The 19,061-nt window shown below is 31.2% G+C and overlaps 2 protein-coding genes across 2 annotated transcripts; both read left to right on the plus strand.

Moving 5' to 3' along the window:
- The first annotated feature begins 3,425 nt into the window (after positions 1-3,425).
- On the plus strand, positions 3,426-6,872 carry LOC149492562 (uncharacterized). Its single transcript, XM_089716594.1, has 4 exons — positions 3,426-3,574; positions 3,685-4,619; positions 4,709-4,852; positions 6,227-6,872. The coding sequence occupies exons 2-4, from the start codon at positions 3,804-3,806 to the stop codon at positions 6,515-6,517; spliced, it is 1,251 nt and encodes a 416-aa protein (XP_089572720.1). The 5' UTR covers positions 3,426-3,574; positions 3,685-3,803; the 3' UTR covers positions 6,518-6,872.
- A 7,381-nt stretch (positions 6,873-14,253) lies between these two features.
- On the plus strand, positions 14,254-17,635 carry LOC105636471 (F-box protein At5g03100). The gene is made up of 4 exons (XM_089716592.1): positions 14,254-14,518; positions 14,632-15,570; positions 15,665-15,808; positions 17,213-17,635. The coding sequence occupies exons 1-4, from the start codon at positions 14,465-14,467 to the stop codon at positions 17,486-17,488; spliced, it is 1,413 nt and encodes a 470-aa protein (XP_089572718.1). The 5' UTR covers positions 14,254-14,464; the 3' UTR covers positions 17,489-17,635.
- Positions 17,636-19,061: the final 1,426 nt, after the last annotated feature.

Genomic DNA, 19,061 nt, shown 5'->3' on the forward strand with positions numbered 1-19,061 from the left:
CATGCATCATCTTTTTACCTTAGGGTGCTTTCTTCGAGCTTTAACGCATAGTTAATAGGGGCTCGACCTTGTTTATATACTTGGGCATTTTTTGCCTTAAGGTGCTCTCTTTGAGCTTTAATGGATAGTTGATAGGGGCTCGATCCCGTTTATATACTTAGGCATTTTTTTTGCCTTAGGGTACTCTCTTCGAGCTTGAATGCATAGTTGATATGAGCTCAATCCTATTTATATTTTGATGAGCGTCTGAGTTCATAAAACTTTCTTTCATTATCATTCATAAAAGCCGAGGAAAAAACTTAGCTTTACAAGGCCCCTTTTGTTATTCTATACCCGAGCCCCCTAGTTCTCCCCAGTACATTCAGTTCCTACAAGCTTTGCAAGGCTAAGTAAAAAAATTTTGGCTTTTATCTAATACCTCAATGTTTACATGAAATAATGCTTCAGATTATCCGAGTTCCAAGTCTGAGGGAGCTTGGACTCACCAAAGGGTCTGATTTTAAATGTGCTCGGTCCCCATTTTTGTGTGATTTCACAGGGGACTTCCCAATTGGGATTCAGTTTGCAAACTCCTACTGAACCTACTTTTATCTCCCTTTTTTTCCATACTCAGTCTCCAACATCGAAGGTCCTTTTCTGACTCTTCTATTGTGATACTTCGCCATTTGCTGCTATTGAGCTACCGCCTTAATGGATGCTTCTTTTTTTTTTTTTTTTTTCTTTAGCTAAGTCCAGATCAACTCTCAAGGTCTCACTATTGTGGTCGTCGTTGTAAGATTATATTCTCCTGCTCAGCATCCCAATCTCAAGTGGTATTACTACTTCTACTCCATATACCAGGGAGAATGGTGTCTCACATTTATGGAGCTCCTAGGCGTAGTTCTATAAGGCCGAAGTACATTGTTCAACTCCTCGGTCCAGCTGGATCCTACTTCCAACCTCTTCTTAATATCCTATAAGATAGTTCTGTTTGTGACTTCTATTAGGCCGTTCGTTTAAGGGTGGGCTACTGAAATGAAGTATAGACTGATATTCCAATCAGAGCAGAAATCTCTAAAGGCTACGTAGTGGAATTGCTTGCCATTGTCGGTGACCAACCTGCTCGAAATTTCTTATCGAAATAACACCTCTTTTTTAAAGAATTTTATGATGCATGCTAGCGTTATTGTTGCTAAGGCTTTTGCTTCCACCCATTTGGAGATGATCGAATGCTACTACTATAAACTTCCTTTGCCCAGTAGCTATTGGGAGGGGCCTGAGGAAGTCTATACCCTATTGGTAGAAAAGACAAGGAGCTTCTAATAGGTTGCATTTTGAATGCTACCTACTCCATCCACATTCCCCATCCCAAGAGTGGAAGTTTTCTCCATTATCGCATTTACAAGTCTCTGAAACACTGAGAAGGGTGAGCTAGCCAATCGAATACTCAGAAGGTGTTACAATTCTACTCAATAAATGCTCACCACACCAATTTGATAGTTGATGGAAATATGCTAAAAGTCTTAGGGGGATGTATTGTATTAGGATTGTGTTAGATTTTAAAAGAATTTTTAAGTTTGACAGAATTGAAAGATTTCTTAATATTTCCACAAATTCCATTAGAATTTTACGTAGAGTTTTATGGAATTAATCAGACTTTTTTTTATAGATTTTGATTGCTTTGATGAAATTATAATGATTTTTATATATATCCAATCAAAATTAATTTTAGGACCTAATTGAACAAATTAAAAGGTTTTGCAGTCCAATTGAAAATTTGAAAAATAATGAAGAACCAAAAAGCAAAATGCTTCATCTTCTTCAAAATCGTTTTGTTCTTTCATTAAAGCCTTATCATTGGCGACAATGAAAGGCTTGCAATAGCCAGTGTTGTCGCGGCCATCCTACGCTCCCAGAACAGTCGCGATGTTGTCGGAAGACCACAGACTTCTCGTCTTTTGACTGAACAACTACCGTCTCGTCAGAAAATCACAAGTTTATATATATATATATATATATATATATATATATATATATATATATATTAATTTAAAAATCGAAAACCAACAACAACTACTAGTCAGGACCTGCGCCGGCTGCCGGAGCTCGTGCAAGGAGGCAGCGCACATCAAGACAGGCCTGATGCACGGCCCGCCGACTGTGGCTACAGACGCCTAGCGATCCGGCTACAACAAGGGCAAATTGTATTTTTCAGTTCTTCAACTATTGCAAAGCTTTTTCAATTTTTTTTATTTGATTAAATCATTATTTAATTGAAATCAACCCATAAAAATTTTAAAAAAATAATCAAATTAATTCTGAAAAATTTGTAGTAGCATTAATATTAATTTTTGTCAAAATATCAAATTCTCAGAACATGAATTAATTCGAAACTAATCCAATAATTAATACATTATTTTACACATTGGGTATGGATGAAAGTGGTACATGTATTTTAGGATACTCGTTTTGGTCAGATCCATTTAAAGAGGATATGAGTAGTTATAAATAAGTTTGAAACGGATATAGATGGTGAAATTACTACTCGTAACGGATATGAGTAGTGAAATTACTACCCATAATGGATACGGGTAGGGTATGTGTGATTTTTGGATACCCGCTACCTATTAACCACTATATTAAACAAGTTCGTTAGTAGGTACCCTGTCCATTATTAGTAAAAATGTATTTTGAATAAGTCGAATTTGGATAGTTCAAGATTAACAGGTATCCATTTCAGAGGTACTTTAAACGGGTTTTGGATAGAGACGGGTAATAAAAATTTAAACGGGGTTTGAATATGGGTACTTAAATGAGTATTTAAATGAGTTTAGAATAGATACGAGTAGTAAAATTTTAAACGGATACCTATATACGTAGTTTAAAATTTGCGGGAACTTGCTCCGCTTCAATCAAGGGGTGTATTGGATCAAAACTCTGTTGGATTTTAAAAGATTTTTGAAATCTTTGGGTTGGAGGATTGATTTGTGAATGACTCTTCTATTTATATCTAGCACTCTAAAATCCAATAAAATTAATAATTTTATAAAATCCTTTCAAATCAGCAATTTTTTGAATATGATCAAATTTGTATGACTTTTAAAAACTCATAATCGAGTACCATCACATTTTTATGGATGTTATAATAGTCTAAATTCTATACCACAAAATTTTAATAGATTCCAAAATAATCTAAATTGAATACCATTGGACTTTTAAAATCTAAAAGATTCTTAATCCAATACAACTTCTTAGTATCGAAGTGTTGATTATCATAAGTTATCTCAATATGATTAACATTACCATTGGAATAACGGGCGAGAGATATCCGGCAATATCCCCTAGTATCGCCTATCTCTTTTCTGTTATTTGTTTCCTAAGATTTCGCTGGATCTGGTGTCTATCAACTACTTTCGCCATTTCAATTGACGTATTAATCAGTGTTTGTTCCCTAATTAGGGCCTAATCTTGTAATTCTTCTGATATCTGATCGACTTGAGAGAAGCCGTTCTCATTGCTGTAGTCATCCTCCGAAGGCTGAATGTCGAAACCCTGCAGGTTACAGAAAATTAACAACTCAAGTTTACCTGACAAGGTGACTACATTCAATTCGTCGATTCCTAATTTTTGTTTTAAACTGATTATTTTATGCGGGAGGTCTACAATAACTGTCTTTGAACTTGTTTTCGTTTAATATTGGTGTAGGATATCAATGACACAACAAGGGAAGATTTCATTAGTCAGCTCCCAGATGAAGTTCTCTCTTTCATCTTGTCGAAATTGACATTGAAGGAATCTGTTGGAACCAGTATATTATCACATAGATGGAGGCATGTCTCTGCTTCCCCATCCATGTATTTGATTGGCTTAACATGTTTTGCGTGGCTCAAAACCATCAAACCGAGCATTCCTGCAGAATGAATGAGGAAAAATTTGTGAGAGGAGTTAATGAGTACCTAGACTTTTATAAGGATATATGCCTACACTCTTTTAAGGTCTCTTTTTGTATTGGGCATGGTTTCACATCTGATATTGATAGATGGGTTAGTTTTGCGATCAGAATGGGTGTTCAAACTCTGTCCCTTGAACTGTACTGCAAAGCATCCTGTGTTTATCGTACTATTGACATGCTTGGACAGGAAACAGAAAGAAAATATGTTCTACAAAGCAGTCTTCTTGAAGGTGCAAAAGCCAATTTAAAGCATCTGGATTTGGTTGCTTGTCGCCTGGAAAGAAATTTCACCACCCAATTCAGTTTCTTAGAGACCCTTACATTGGCTTATTCACCTTTAGCCAAATATGACCTTCAGAGCATGTTTTCTTATATGGTTAACCTCAGGCATTTAATGTTCGACGCATGTATACTTCCTGTAAAGCTATCCCTCGGTTCATTACTTCTGCTAAAGAGATTTTATCTTAAACGTTGTGTTGGGATAAAGGAAATTGAGCTGTCTAATGTCAATCTTTTATATTTTCAATGTATTGGCCGTGAAGTGATTACATATAATTTAAGTGGAGTCCCTAACTTGATTGATTTGAAGATCAGTGTTAAAAGCAGAAGAATCTTCGATGTTTTCACTACTGTTCCAGAAAGTCTCCCATTGCTGAAGGGATTAGCAGTTTATACTAGAAGTAATTGGGTATGTCAATAGTAATGGAACAATAAGGAAATAAAAGAAAAATTTTTATATTAAAGGCTAGTTGATGATATTTGTTGCTTTCTTTGTAGGTTAAACATGTACCAGAAAGCATAACCGTCTTCCGTAATGTTCTGCTACTAAAACTGGTTCTCGCAAGGGATATAGATTTTGACATTTTGAAGATGATCTCCATTCTTAGAGCCTTCCCCCATTTGATGCAATTTTGTTTGGTGGTGAGTGATTCATTTATATTCTCAAAATTGATGAGTTCTTTTTGTATTAAATTGTTCATAGTGGAATATAGGATTCAAGCTCTCATCTACTATTTTTCTCTAAATTATACGGAGAAAACCACTTTGAATTTTTTTTATTTTCTGAATTTCCAAACATATTTCCATAAATATCTCTTTTGAGTATGAAAAATAATCTCATTTTAGGATTCATGAGCAAAGACGAAGCTACCTATTGGAGAAGAAGAAGGTCAATTGCCCCCTCTTTTTCTTTAAAAAAAAAAATTATCGAAGTTAAAAATAGCTATAAGGTGAAAATAATGAGGCATGCATGTCACAAGTATCAAATCATTTCCATTTCTTAACACTTGTGTATAAGTGAATGGTGAAAGTTTCTTTAGTAGATGACTTTGCACTTAGTTTTGCAATTAACTTTTCATTTTCTAATTACAGGTTTGTGACTTCTTTTTTGTTTACTGTTATTTTTTCTTAAGTTCTTGAATTTTTCTCTTTAATTGATTCATGTCATTTTCATATAAAATTTATACTTGGATATTAATTAATTCATTAATAATTATTTAGCAAATTTCATTAGATCTTTCTAATAATTCATGTCGATATAATTCTTATTAGAATCAATTGGTTGCTTGATTAATTATTTTTTTAAAGAAATTTAATATAATTATAAAAAAATAAGCTTCTAATTATTTATTATATTTTTTATTCAATGTAGGAGTGTTTTTTGATTATTAGAAAGTAAATATTAATGTATGAGATTAATTGGTCTGCTTAATTTTTTTTTTTAAAGAAATCTCATTCAACTATAAAGCAAGCTAGACAACTTATATTGCGAAAGCTATTTTTGATAAAATTGATAATAATATGGTACGAAGACAAGTATAGAATAACTATAATTTTATTTTATAATTTTTATTAATATAAATGACATTATATTTCATATTAATTAGCTAATTTATTGGAATTTTCCTGTGCACTGTAAGTCATTTTAGTTTTTGTGAACAAATATCAAAAGTTTGCCCCTGATTGTAAATCCTGGCTTGGTCCCTGTTCTTGAATGTCTTTTCCCATAAATATTATCTTACACGGATTGAACCTATGATTTTAGAGAGGTCCTCAATTGAAGTTATGAACTCAAAAGTACCTTACCAAAATCACATTTAAAACCCAACTACAGGAACTATATATATGTTTCTTGAACTGCAAATTAGCGTGCATTATTAATTTTAATAACTTAGCAGTAAATCATATTTAATTATAATTTTATACATGAACATGCTTTTGGAATTTGTAAATGTAAATCTTGCCCAAGCTAGGATCGATAATAATTAGTTTAAGCTCATTTTGTTTTCATTGCAGGCTAGTTCCTCAAAAGACAAACAAGGAAAGCTCCAGCTGAGTGAATACATTTTTAAACATTTGAAGCATGTTAATCTTAGTGGATTTTCTGGAACCCCAAACCAAATTGAGTTTGCTAAATATTTGTTGAAGAATGCTTTGATCCTTGAGGAATTGGTCATCAACCCAAAAGCGAATTTTCTTGTCGAGAAGAGGCCGTCATGGGATGAAGGAGAAGGCAAAATGGTTACTCAGACACTGCAAGAATTTTACAAAGAAATAAATGCTAATTGTCGAATGAGCATTCATTGACAATTCAATGGTTTTCTAGGTATTATTTGTAAGTATGGTTTCTCTTAAAATTATAAGAAAAAAATCCATTCTTGAAATGGCCTAAAGCCTTACAGGAGAAGTGCTGACTCTGGTAGAAAATCCAATTTATATGATAGGGTTTTGATTCTTGTTAAACGATTTGGTTTCTCCTCTTGGCCGAATTGCAAGGAAGAATAGCTTCAAATTGTTTAATTTTCTCAAGAATTTTAAGACCTGGTTTTCTTACTAGAGGCATTTTCACGGTGAATACTGAAGTAGAGTACAGAAAATGAGTGATCAGAGGCTAGGGTTTCTTGTTTGGAAGGTGATGAAAAAGACTACTTGTCTTTACTATCCAATGACTTTACTTCTAATTTAATTCAAGTAAAATAAATATTATTTATGATTTTCTAAATCTAATAAACTAATGAAATTTGTAAAACTAACCATTGCAATATCTTTATAATTTTATATATGTATTTTTCTTTATTTATTTGTAGTTAATGAATTTTTTTTCTTTAGGACTCCCATTAACTAAAATAGAAAGTCTAGAGCTTGATAAACATTCTGCCCGAAAGTACAGAGTCATATCATATGCCTTTTCAGATCTGCTTTAAAGATTAAACCCCTAGCCTTTTTGAGTTCTAGCTCATGCACAACCTTGTTACAAATCAAAATCCCATCCGTGGTTTTTCATCCCTACAAAAATTTTTTTTAAGGTAATTTAATTATTTATTTAATTTTTATAAATCAAAAAAAAAAAAAAAATTTCAGGTGTGTCTGATCTTCCACGACGGCGGACTTCATCGCTCTTCTAAGTCTCAAAGCAAGCAGTTTAGAAATCACCTTGTAAACGCCACCAATCAGATAAATGGGTCTATAGTCGGTGAGGCATTGGGGGGAATTCTTCTTAGGAACTAGAGGAATGAAGCTTGAATTGATCCCTTTGGAAAACCATAAGTGGTGTAATTCTTTAACATGTTGAATAAGATCATGATTTATGATAAGAGAAATAACATATTCTGTGTGTCGAGAACTTAGTTTCCATCAAAATTAACATTTCCTGTTTATGTTGATAACAATAGTTTTTAAAGATAAGCAAATTTCACCAATAAAATATTGATTGAGGTGGTAACCAATCTCAATCCATGAGAATAGAAGTTCGATCTTGGAAAATGCATCTTATTCTCCAACTGCATATTCCGAGCACCCATTAAAGTTTAAAATTACAATTTGTAGATGATTATTTGTATTTATTTATAAAATTGATGAACTTATTTCTCCCATAGATATTTTAAAATTATTAATTTATTAATATTTTCTCAAATTCCCATTATTTTTTAGGGAAAAAATACCTATAATATCGAAATTGAATTTGCATTAATTTTTTCTAAAAAATAACACATGTAACAATGTAACCATGTTAGAAATATTATCAAAAACACATTGAAATTAAAGATTTATCGGAAAAATTAAATGCTTTGCTAGTTGTTAGCTGTTTGAATAATGTTTAGCTATTTGAATAACTAGTAGCTGTGTTTTAGTGGCTTTTCATAAAATTCTAAAAATTAAACCTCACAAAGGTTAATCTTTTTATAGAATGTTATGATAATATTTAAGTTACAGAATACTATAAAAAAATAACATTTAGTCAAAACGTTAAAAACTACTTAAAAGTTATTACCCATCGGTGTAAATCTAGTCTAAAATTAGTGGTACAGGTTGGGTTCAAGTTCACCAAACTGATTGTGCCTACAGCTTGTTAATATTTAAAGAACCAAATCAAAACTTCAAATCGAATGGATAGTGACAGCAGCTTGATTTTGGAGAGGAAAAAATTTTAGATGGATTGTGACCAGACAATCTTGACTGCACAATTTCTAAACCCCTTATTTGTTCCTTATTATGCCCAAGAAAATTTCTAAATGCATAATATTTGAATATAAGATAATTTGTTTCAAATATATAATTTATTTTTATTTCTGTATTTATTATTTCTTTAATATTTTAATTATTTTAAAAAAGAAAGGCAAGCCCGAAAGAGAGTACCTACGGTTGGCAGTAGTCGGATACACACTTAAAATCCGAATCTAATTATAAACTAGATACCCAAATTCCTTCCGAATCCGTTTATAAATTCGCTTCTATTCGCCGAACCCGTTAACAATTATGCATTTAAGGTTTAAAATATTTTTATATTTTAATTTTTAAAAATAAAAAATAAGAACAATTAAAAATTTGTACTATATTATATATTTATATCTATATTTATATAATCGTATAAATGCCAAATTAAGTTTGCTTATGAGGTATAATATTGTGAAACTTAATTGCGATGTGAAATTTATTATTTTTTTGATACTTTTATTTAATTGTCTAATACGAAGAAATTAAATTATAAAAATTTTTATTTTCTTTTTTTAATAATTAACAACCATATAATAAATTTAGTTCATTAAAAAAAATCTCTTTGGTTTCTTTCTAATTTTCCAATAATTAACAATCCAAATAATGAATTTATTGCATTAATAATTGAATACTAGTAATTAGTTTTTTCAATAATAAACAACCACACTATCATTTTGTTATTTTTAATATAATTATCCTTTTTTTTTCTAAAATTTTAATCCCTTTTTGAGTATTAAATTAACTAAATTTGACATATAAATTCTTATTTTCTTTTTTATGTTCAACTTTTTTTTGGATAGTGATAAAAACATAATACTTTGAGCAAAAGACATCTAATGATTAATATTCAGAAATTTTCTTTCTTTTTTCGTCATTCAGGTAATTTTATGATTTGAATGCAACAAATTAGTTTAATTTAGAAAAATATTATTTATGTTTATTGTTTTTAATTTAGCTAAGAATTTTAATTTGCTAGGGTAGAGTAGGAATGTCAATTTTGCCCGACCCGGCAGATATCTGATTTAATTTGATCCAATTTTGATAGTTTAGATAGTGAATAGACGGGTTTAAGATAAGAGTTCAGGTCGAGTTTGGGTTCAAGGATGTACCCGCTACCCATTACTAAGAATGGAAGCGGCGCGGGCACCTACTAAATTTAAACTACACATACTCGCATCCGTTTAAAATTTTATAATCCGTATCCATTTTAAACTCGTTTAAATACTCATTTAAGTATTTATATCTAAACCCGTTTAAATTTTTACTACCCTTTTCTACATCCAAAATATATTTAAAGTACCCTTACATGGGTAGAGTACTCGCGAATTTTAATATCCAAATCCGAACCTATTTAAAATGCAATTTTTACTAATAATGAATACAATCTTGCGGGTACCCATTGTCAAACTCATTTAATATAGCGAGTAATAGGTATCTAAAAACCTACATATGTTGTAACATCCCTTCTCGGTCCACCCGTTAACCCGAATGAACCGAGCCGAGACGCTACAATCTGGTTGAACCTATGTCCTGTCATGCGGATATCATATTGTATGCTAAATATGAATATAAAACACTCCCAATTAAACTTCAGACTTCCAATATCTCCAACTAATCATGAGAACACAATAACACTTTATATATCTTTTCAGAATTGTATAAATCCTCAATAGCATTTAATATCCAGCAATTAAGTGCATTCATGATCTATATCAAGTCTTCATGAACTAATCACACCAACTATAGTAAAATATTTCATCTTCAATCATTTCATAAGTATTATTCTTATCTCCAACTACTTACACCAAAATAATTACATGCTTCACTTATATTTACAATCACATAAGCTCTAACAAATGTAATAATTATACATGCCATAAATCTTAATACATGTCATAATTCTAAATTATACAACTCTCAATCTACTATGACCAAATTAATCACTTCTGCTTTGATAGTACTCTTCAAGTCTTCAAGTAGCAACCACGATCTTCAACCTACGCGTGATAAAAATCGACGCGCTGAGTATAAAACTCAGTGATGCTCATAATTCACATACTTAACAAAGTGTGATGACAACTAACTTAAAATACAAATTTCATAAAAGCATTGAAAATCATAGATTCAGTAAATTTCAACATCAATGTATCTTTATAGCAAAGAATAAACTTCTAATGCATAACATAAATAATTTAGTTCAAATTATCTCTTAACTCCTTTACATGAACTTTTAATCACACATATCATGATACTCTCATGATCTTACCTGCTGTTCATTATGTTGTATGACTTATGCACCTTTAGTAACATCATATAAATTATGATTAATAACATCTCATAACTGTATGGCTCCTTAAGAATTAAATAAATAAACTTGTAAGCATATATAGCATTATACTTTCATGATCTTACCTGGTGTTCTTTATGCTGTATGAATTCTGCAACTTTTATTAAAACTTAGTGAATATCGCAACGAATAAAGAAACATATAAGCACATACATATGTAGAAATAAACATGTACTCACATATGGAATGGAAGCACACATATCATGATACTTTCATTATCATACTTGCTGCTCATTATACTGTATGATTATGCAATTTGTAGTCAATATAACTGTATAGCTCCATAAGGTTATAGTGAAACCAAAGTGATAAGAAAAAATGTATGAAACTGGATGAATACTGTATGACTGGGCTGCTATGGCCATTATATAATCATATCCACTCAACGGCCTGTAGCCGGAGTACCAAACTGTATGGGGCACAGATCTGCTATCCTATGTCGCGACATAGCCTTATCTAAGTGGTTTCTACCTAACCTCAATGGAGCATATTATTGATATGTCTATATATATAAAAGCAAAAGCATAGTAACTGCGTCATAATTTGCATGCTTGTGTCATGTTATTTTCACATGCTTGTGTCATAAAATTAACTGCTTCATAATTTCATAAACCTTACTGCTTACCTGTATGCTGATAGCCTCGCCAAGCGGGCAACTTGTGTCATGTTAGTTTCACACCATTTGCATTCTTGCATTTTGTGTTTATACATGTGTTCATGTTGTCTTTTTGCTTTAAAATGATTGAAGGCATACAAGTTGAGCAAAGGAATACAATGGCATAGAATTCATAACTTTATACACCATAGTGTTTACCTCATTTCACATCATTTGAATGCTTGCATGTTGGTTTGATACATGTTCTCATGTTGTCTTTTTGTTTTAAAATGATTGGAGGCATACAAGTTGAGCAAGGGAATACAATTGCATAGAAAATGAAGTCTAAAATAGCATCAGAACACAATTCACGAGCGCGCCATGCAAAGTCGCGAGCGCGAGAAGCACACAAGAGGGTCAGAGAGTTTACAGGCCAAATTCGCGAGCGCGCAATGAAATTCGCGAGCGCGAGAAGTGCAAAATGAGAGTCAGAGAGTTCACAGGCGAAATTCGCGAGCTCGACATGAAATTCGCGAGCGCGCATCGTGTTTTCCAGCCTGCGCAGTCTGTACTATTTTGGTCATACCTCTCAATTTACAACTCCGATTTGGGTGATTCAAAAACCCATGGAAAGCTAACACATAGAGGAACAAATAACTCTTCTATGACACTTCCTAATTCCATCATTAAATAGGGTCAAAATCAAGGTGAATTTACTGGTTACTTTTCCAGCAAAACCTGTTTCAGCATGAACTCAATATCTACTTCATTTATTCATTTCATCTCATGCTTTTTCACCATTTTCAGTCTTCTTACTCAACATTAAGCAACATATCTTCTCATTATCAACACAACACACAAATTCTCATGCAAGGAAATGAATTAAACTAAAAGAGATAGCACACCTTCACTCCAAAAAGCTTAAGCTCTTCTTTTTAGCTTCCTTTTTCTTCTATCTTTGAGCTCACCTCTCCTATACATAAGAACTCTTATGAATACTCTAAAAATATCACCAAATGATTCAAGTATGAAATTCAAGAAGGTTTACTTACTTGGATAGAATAGAAGTTGAATTAATGCTTAACTCCCATTAAAATCTTCACTACCATTAAAAGTGATGGAGAAAGGAAGGTGGAAGAGGAAAGTAGAGGAAGAAGATGAAGATAAGGATGAAGAAATGAAAATGAAATGGAACTCACGGGTACATCTCCAAAATATCATTGATTTTTATGTGAAAATTACCAAATGGTACCTCAAGTGTCAAAATGGTACAACTCAAGACCTCAACTTTATATTTTAGTGCAAGCAAGTCCTAATCCTTATTAATTGATTTTTTTGTTTCCTTCAAGTAAGTCCACTTCTTTTCCTGATTTCAATTACCTCCCATTCTACCCCACTTTGGACTCTAATAGCTCGAATCGGGTTTTGGATCAGCCCGACTCGACTCTAAGCAATGACTCGATTCAATAGAAAAATGGGACGTTACATATGTACCCTACTCGCATCCATTACGGGCAATAGTTTTGTTACTCGTATCCATCGAAATTCATTTCTAACTACCCATATCTTTTTTAGATGGATCGGAGTGGACGAATACTCTAAATATCCCTACCAATTCCATCATACTTGTTATCCATTTAATTAATATTCCAAAAATATTTAAAATAATTATTTTTTAAAAGAAAATTATATATATATAAACCTTTTTAATTATAATAAATGCCTTATATTTAATATTTATATTGTATTTTTATTAATTCAAAATAATAATTTTATAATTTTTATTCACTTTTTATTTTTAAAAATAAAAATAATATTTTTAATGCTAAATGGATAATTATAATCAGGGTTTGGGATAAGTTGTAGTGCTAAAGGTGGACTTTTAAAATAGTGTAAAATGGGTTGAAATAACTAATTTACACAATTAGGTTCGAGCGAGTAGTACGTTCTAAACGGTATCCAACCTGTTGTCATCTCTAGAGTAGAGTGTTTTTTATCATTTTAAATTTATAAAAAAGTTAGAGCAAATAACCTTTTTTATAATAGTCAAAGACGAGAAAGAATTTTTTTTAAAAAAATAGTAAATGACACATTATTTTTTCATTATGTTAATTTATTTACATTTTTTTTATCAAACTTATTCATATAAATTATTTATATTTTTTAAAATTGTCTTATATTCATTTTTATCATCTTTATACAATTTTTAATTTATCAAAAAAATAACTTAATTAATAAGTAAAATGATGTAATTATTTACAGTCTACAGATAAAATATAATAAATAACCAATAAAATAAAATTTAAATTAACTTTAAATCTAAAAAAATATAACTCTTTCGTAGTAAATCGTTTATATGCATTAACTTGAATAAACAATATCATTATTAAATATAATTATAGTACCAATGATAATTAGAATGGTATATGTATAAATTATTTTAGAAAATAATTATTTTAAATATTAGAATATTTATTTAAACTCATAATGAATAAATGTTGTCTGAATTTTAAAACTTTATCCTAATTCGACATGAGTAATAAAAATACTATCCAAATTCATTTATTCAATATTCGAACCCTGATTGGATATCCAAATCGAATTAAACCAAATCGAATTGAGATCAGAAAATACAAATCGAAATTTTTATCAATAGAACTAACCGAACCGGTCAAGCCAATTGATTTTGATCGGTTTTAACATTTTGATTTGATTTTAAGCTCAAACGACAGATTTGAATGAATTTAAATCGAATAAAACATAAATTCAGTTCAAACTGAATAAATCGATAATCGAACATCTTTTTATTTAGCTGACCGAACTGAAATGAATCGGTTCATTTTTCAGTTCGTGCGGTAAGGTTCCACACCCCAAATTGCATCTCTAAAATTACCGAGCTGGGATAATCAATTATGTTTAAATTTTGTATCATACGACACCGAATGAGTTCATCAAATACGGTTTAGCAATTTCCATTGAGAACCTCTTGTAATTCTGCATTTTCTTGATGGAGTTGAGAGAAACATTTCATGCCATGCTCTAATTATATTGGGATTAGGTTTAGTTTTCTTCCTCAGAAGGCTTACCTGTAAGTAAAATGGAGAAACCCTGCAAATTACCAAAAATTGAAAACTCAACTTCGTCTGACAATGTGAGTACTCAATTCAATTCATCGATTCCTAATTTTTCTTTTCAACTGATTGTTATATGCGGAAGGTCTGCAATTACTTTCTTTGAACTTGTTCTTGTTTAATATTGGTGTAGGATATCAATTCCAAGACAAGAGATTTCATTAGCGAGCTTCCAGATGATGTTCTTTATTCCATCTTGTTGAAATTGCCGTTGAGGGAATCTGTTAGAACCAGGGTCCTATCACATAGATGGAAGCATGTCTATGCATTCCCATCCATTCTTGAACTTAATTGGTTAAACATGGGTCAAAACCATGATTTCTTGGAAGAAAATGAACATCCTTGCAGAAATTGTGAGGAAAAATTTGTAAGAGGAGTTAATCAGTACCTAGACTTTTATAAGGGTACATGCCTACGCTCTTTTAAGGCCTCCTTTTGTCTTGGGCATGGTCCCAAATCTGATATTGATAGATGGGTTAATTTTGCAATCAGAATGGGTGTTGAAACTCTGTCTCTTGATCTGTACTGTGAAGCGTCCAGTCGCAATCCTACTAGAGAAATGTTTGGAGAACAATTAGAAAGAAACTATGTTTTTCAAAGCAGTCTTCTTGAGGGTGCAAAACCCAATTTAAAGAATTTGCGCCTGGTTGCTTGTCGCCTGGGAAGAAATTTCACCAACCAATTTAGTTTCTTAGAGACCCTTACCTTGTCTTATTCACCTTTAGCGCGATATGACCTTCATACCTTATTTTCTTATATGGTCAACCTCAGTCAATTGATCTTGCTTGCATGTAGCCTTCCTGTAAAGCTATCCCTCGGTTCATTACTACTTCTCAAGAAATTCTGTCTTACAGGTGGCGCTGGGACAAAGGAACTTGAGCTGTCTAATCCCAAGCTTTTACATTTTCAATGTATGACTCGTGAAGCGATTACAGTCAATTTAAGTGCAGTTCCTAACTTGATTAAATTGAAGCATTCCGTGGATAGTACAGGAATCCGCTATATTTTCACTCATGTTTCACAAAATCTTCCTATGCTGAGGACCTTAACAGTTTATAGTAGATGTGATTGGGTATGTGAAGAGGAATGGAACCATTAATGAGGGATTAGAAGAACAATTTTTACATTAAATGCTTGTTGATAATACTTGCTTTTTCTCTTTGCAGGTTCAACATATACCGGAAAGCATAACCATCTTCAGTAATATTCAGAACCTAGAGCTGGCTCTCATTGGCAATACAAGTTTTGACATTTTGAAGATGATTTCCATTCTTAAGGCCTTTCCTTGTTTGGTTTCGTTTAGCTTGGTGGTGAGTGATTCAACTATCTATTTTATATTGTCTAGTTTCCCCTATTGATGATGTTATTAGCATGGTTCTTTTTGTATTATTGTGCTTAGTGGAATCTAGGATCCAAGCTCTCTCTCATCTTCTATTTTTCTCTAAAATATATTGAGAGACTACCTTGAAATTTTTTACATATTATGGTGTGAAGGTGAGGAAAGCTATGGGTCTTAATGATAAAGAGAATATCGTAAAGAGTACTAAAGTTAATAAGTGGTGTTGTACATATTAACAAATTTATGGATAGACCTAAGAAAATACTATCTAATATATGCAATTCATCATATAAAACAATTGAAAAAAGTTTTATCTTTGCAAATAAATCATTCATGCACGAAATGCCTGAGGAATTTCGATGCAATTAATGCACATCGTTAAGAAAATGACATGTATGTGTGTAAACACATGAGAGGTATATTTGTATGCAAAATACTACAATACTTTGAGATCCTTCACATATGTTAAACTATGATAGATTGATAAGAATATTACTATTTTTTTTTCCATTTTTTAGTATGATTTCTTGAACAATGCAAAGAGAAAAAAAAAGAAAAAAAGAAAGAAGAGAGTTGGGAGATAACTTATAGGTGCCTTTACCTTTACTACTTCAGTCAACGAGTCTGCACAAAGTATGATAAATCATGGATGTTAATATACATATATATGAAATGAGTAAATAAATTTAAGTTTCTTAAATATACTTAAAATTCATTAGTTTTAGTACCTCATACCTTCGTTAAATTTACCGTTTGTATATATGAAATCAGTAAATAAATTTAAGTTTCTTAAATATACTTAAAATTCACTAGTTTTAGTAGCTCATACTGTTGCTAAATTTACCATTTGTTTGCAAATCCTATCTTACTGAATTTAAGTTCAACCAAAACCAATTCTAAATGAATATTTGTTTATAGAATAGCTTCTTAATCTTCATTTCCATATTCTATGGAATTATATATACATTTACTTGCATAGATTAATTTCTGAATTTGAGTTTTCATATGCACTCAATTAATGCATAGGTAGAGGAAAGCTCTCAGCTTCTGATATAATGTTTTCAGGTTCATTTTGTTTGTAGCATCTCTTGAACACTTTTGTTATGCAATTTGGAACAAAATTAGTAGAAATGTGGAAAAAAGACTCAAAAACACAGTGGCAAATACAAGGCCAAGATTTTTCTCCCAAAAAAAAAAAAAAAAAAAAAAAAAGGAAAAATACAAGGCGAAGATCACATTTCGCCCTTAAACTGTAAATTTATGTGCATTATGCATTCTGACATCTTGGCATTAAAACATATTTGATTATGGTTTTATGAACATGTTTTTGGTATTTGATAATAATTATTTTAACCTAATTTTTTTATCATCGTAGACAACATGTTCAAAAGACGAAGAAGGAAAGCTCCAGCCCAATGAATACATTTATGAACATTTGAAGTATGTTAAGCTTGCTGGATTTTATGGAACCCCAAACCAAATTGAGTTTGCTAAATATTTGTTGAAGAATGCTTTAATCCTTGAGAGATTGGTCATCAAGCAAGAAGAAGCTTTTGTCAGGAAAAGGCCATCATGGGATGAAGGAGAACGCCAAATGGTTATCGAGACGCTGCAAGAATTTTCCAAAGAAGTAATGCTAATTGTCAAGTAAGCATTTAGTGACAATTCAATTGTTCTCTAGTGTTATGTGTAACCAAAGTTTCTTTGAAATATGCAAGACAAAATTGTCACTCAAATTAGCTGAAGTCTAACCGAATATAATGTCAATGGTGGGAGAAAATCAAATTGGATTCTGAAATTTATGCTTTTGTCAGCTGAGAACTCTAATTTTCATTTTAATAATTATCTCTCCTTTCATTTTTTTGCCAATTAGAGAACAGGTTGAACAAACTATGTAGTTCTTAATGATATTTTTAATTCTTAATCATCTTCAAGATCCATCACAAACTATGTAGAATCTAATTTGATGGGCCTTAATCACCACCATTCCGAATTTGCTACTGTTCTTCATTCCAAGCCTCTGTTTCTCAGAAAATTTAAACCCGTGAAGTGAGCTCTATCCATATTGATCTTCTTGTTTTTAGTTTCCTTCAATCTTTCTTTTGTTTGCTTGGTAGTTTTTGATTGCTCCAGCGGATATGTGGAGAAATTCTTTCTTTCTTGTTAAACTTTTACGGGTATTTTTTTGGGTTTTCATTTTGTTGTTTGATTTGAGATCCAAAAGTAATAACAAATTTTATTTTCAACTCCATTGAAGGGTTTTAGTTATGACAGATTTTCTGGGTTTGTAGAGCTGAGTTTCTAAGTTTTGGAAATTTGAGTTTGTAGAATTGCCACGTTGGATACCTTTTCCTTGTCTCACTCTCTTCCCGGCGAGTGACCACACACTCTTCATTGCCAGCATGGAGAGGGGTAAAATGTTAATGAAATTTTACTGTTCAAGGTCATGATGGGCGGTTTATAAAATTTAAGGGCCACAAGGTTTTTTATTGCAAGTACAGCGATAATAATATGCATTTGGCCTAAAATAAAATGCTGAGATTTGTTTTAAATAATTTTTCTAACTGTGTTTGGCAAAATTAACTATTTTACTCTTGTTTCATCAAATGTTGATTTGGATTTTGAATATGATGTTTATTTGGAAATAATGTTTGGAGTAAAATAAAATATTAAAATTTGTTTTAAATAATTTTTTTAGGCTATATTCGATAAAATTAATTGTTTTACCAGTGTTTGATCAAATATTGAAAGGAATAACATTTTATAATTTATTTTCTCGGACTTTAAATAATAGTATAAATGTTACGTTATCTAACATTATGAATAATATAAGTAAACGTAATGTTAAAAGTTTCATTCTCTCAAAATTTAAATAATAGTATAAATATTACGTCATCTAACACCGTGAATAATATAAGTAAACATAATGTTAAAAATTGTCGCCTAAAAACGGCCTTAGTGTATATGAAAGCTGAATTAACCTTCTCTTTGTTCAACATTATATTTTTCTTTTTTTTTTCAAAGAATTTTAAGTTTTTTTTCTTATTTTTTTTATTTTGATGTGTCAACTTAATTGATTTTTTTAATTTAATATTTAATATATAATATGGATAATTGATAACTTTTTTTAAATCTAATCTAATGCAACGATTTAACCTAATCCAACAAAAACTTTAACTTTAAATTTTTGAATTGTTTTAAGTTTAAAAAAAATTGAGTTGTTT

This window comes from Jatropha curcas, chromosome 11 (genome assembly GCF_041381405.1).
Source record: "Jatropha curcas cultivar XTBG-Jc1 chromosome 11, XTBG_Jcur_1.0, whole genome shotgun sequence".
Classification (NCBI taxonomy): domain Eukaryota; kingdom Viridiplantae; phylum Streptophyta; class Magnoliopsida; order Malpighiales; family Euphorbiaceae; genus Jatropha; species Jatropha curcas.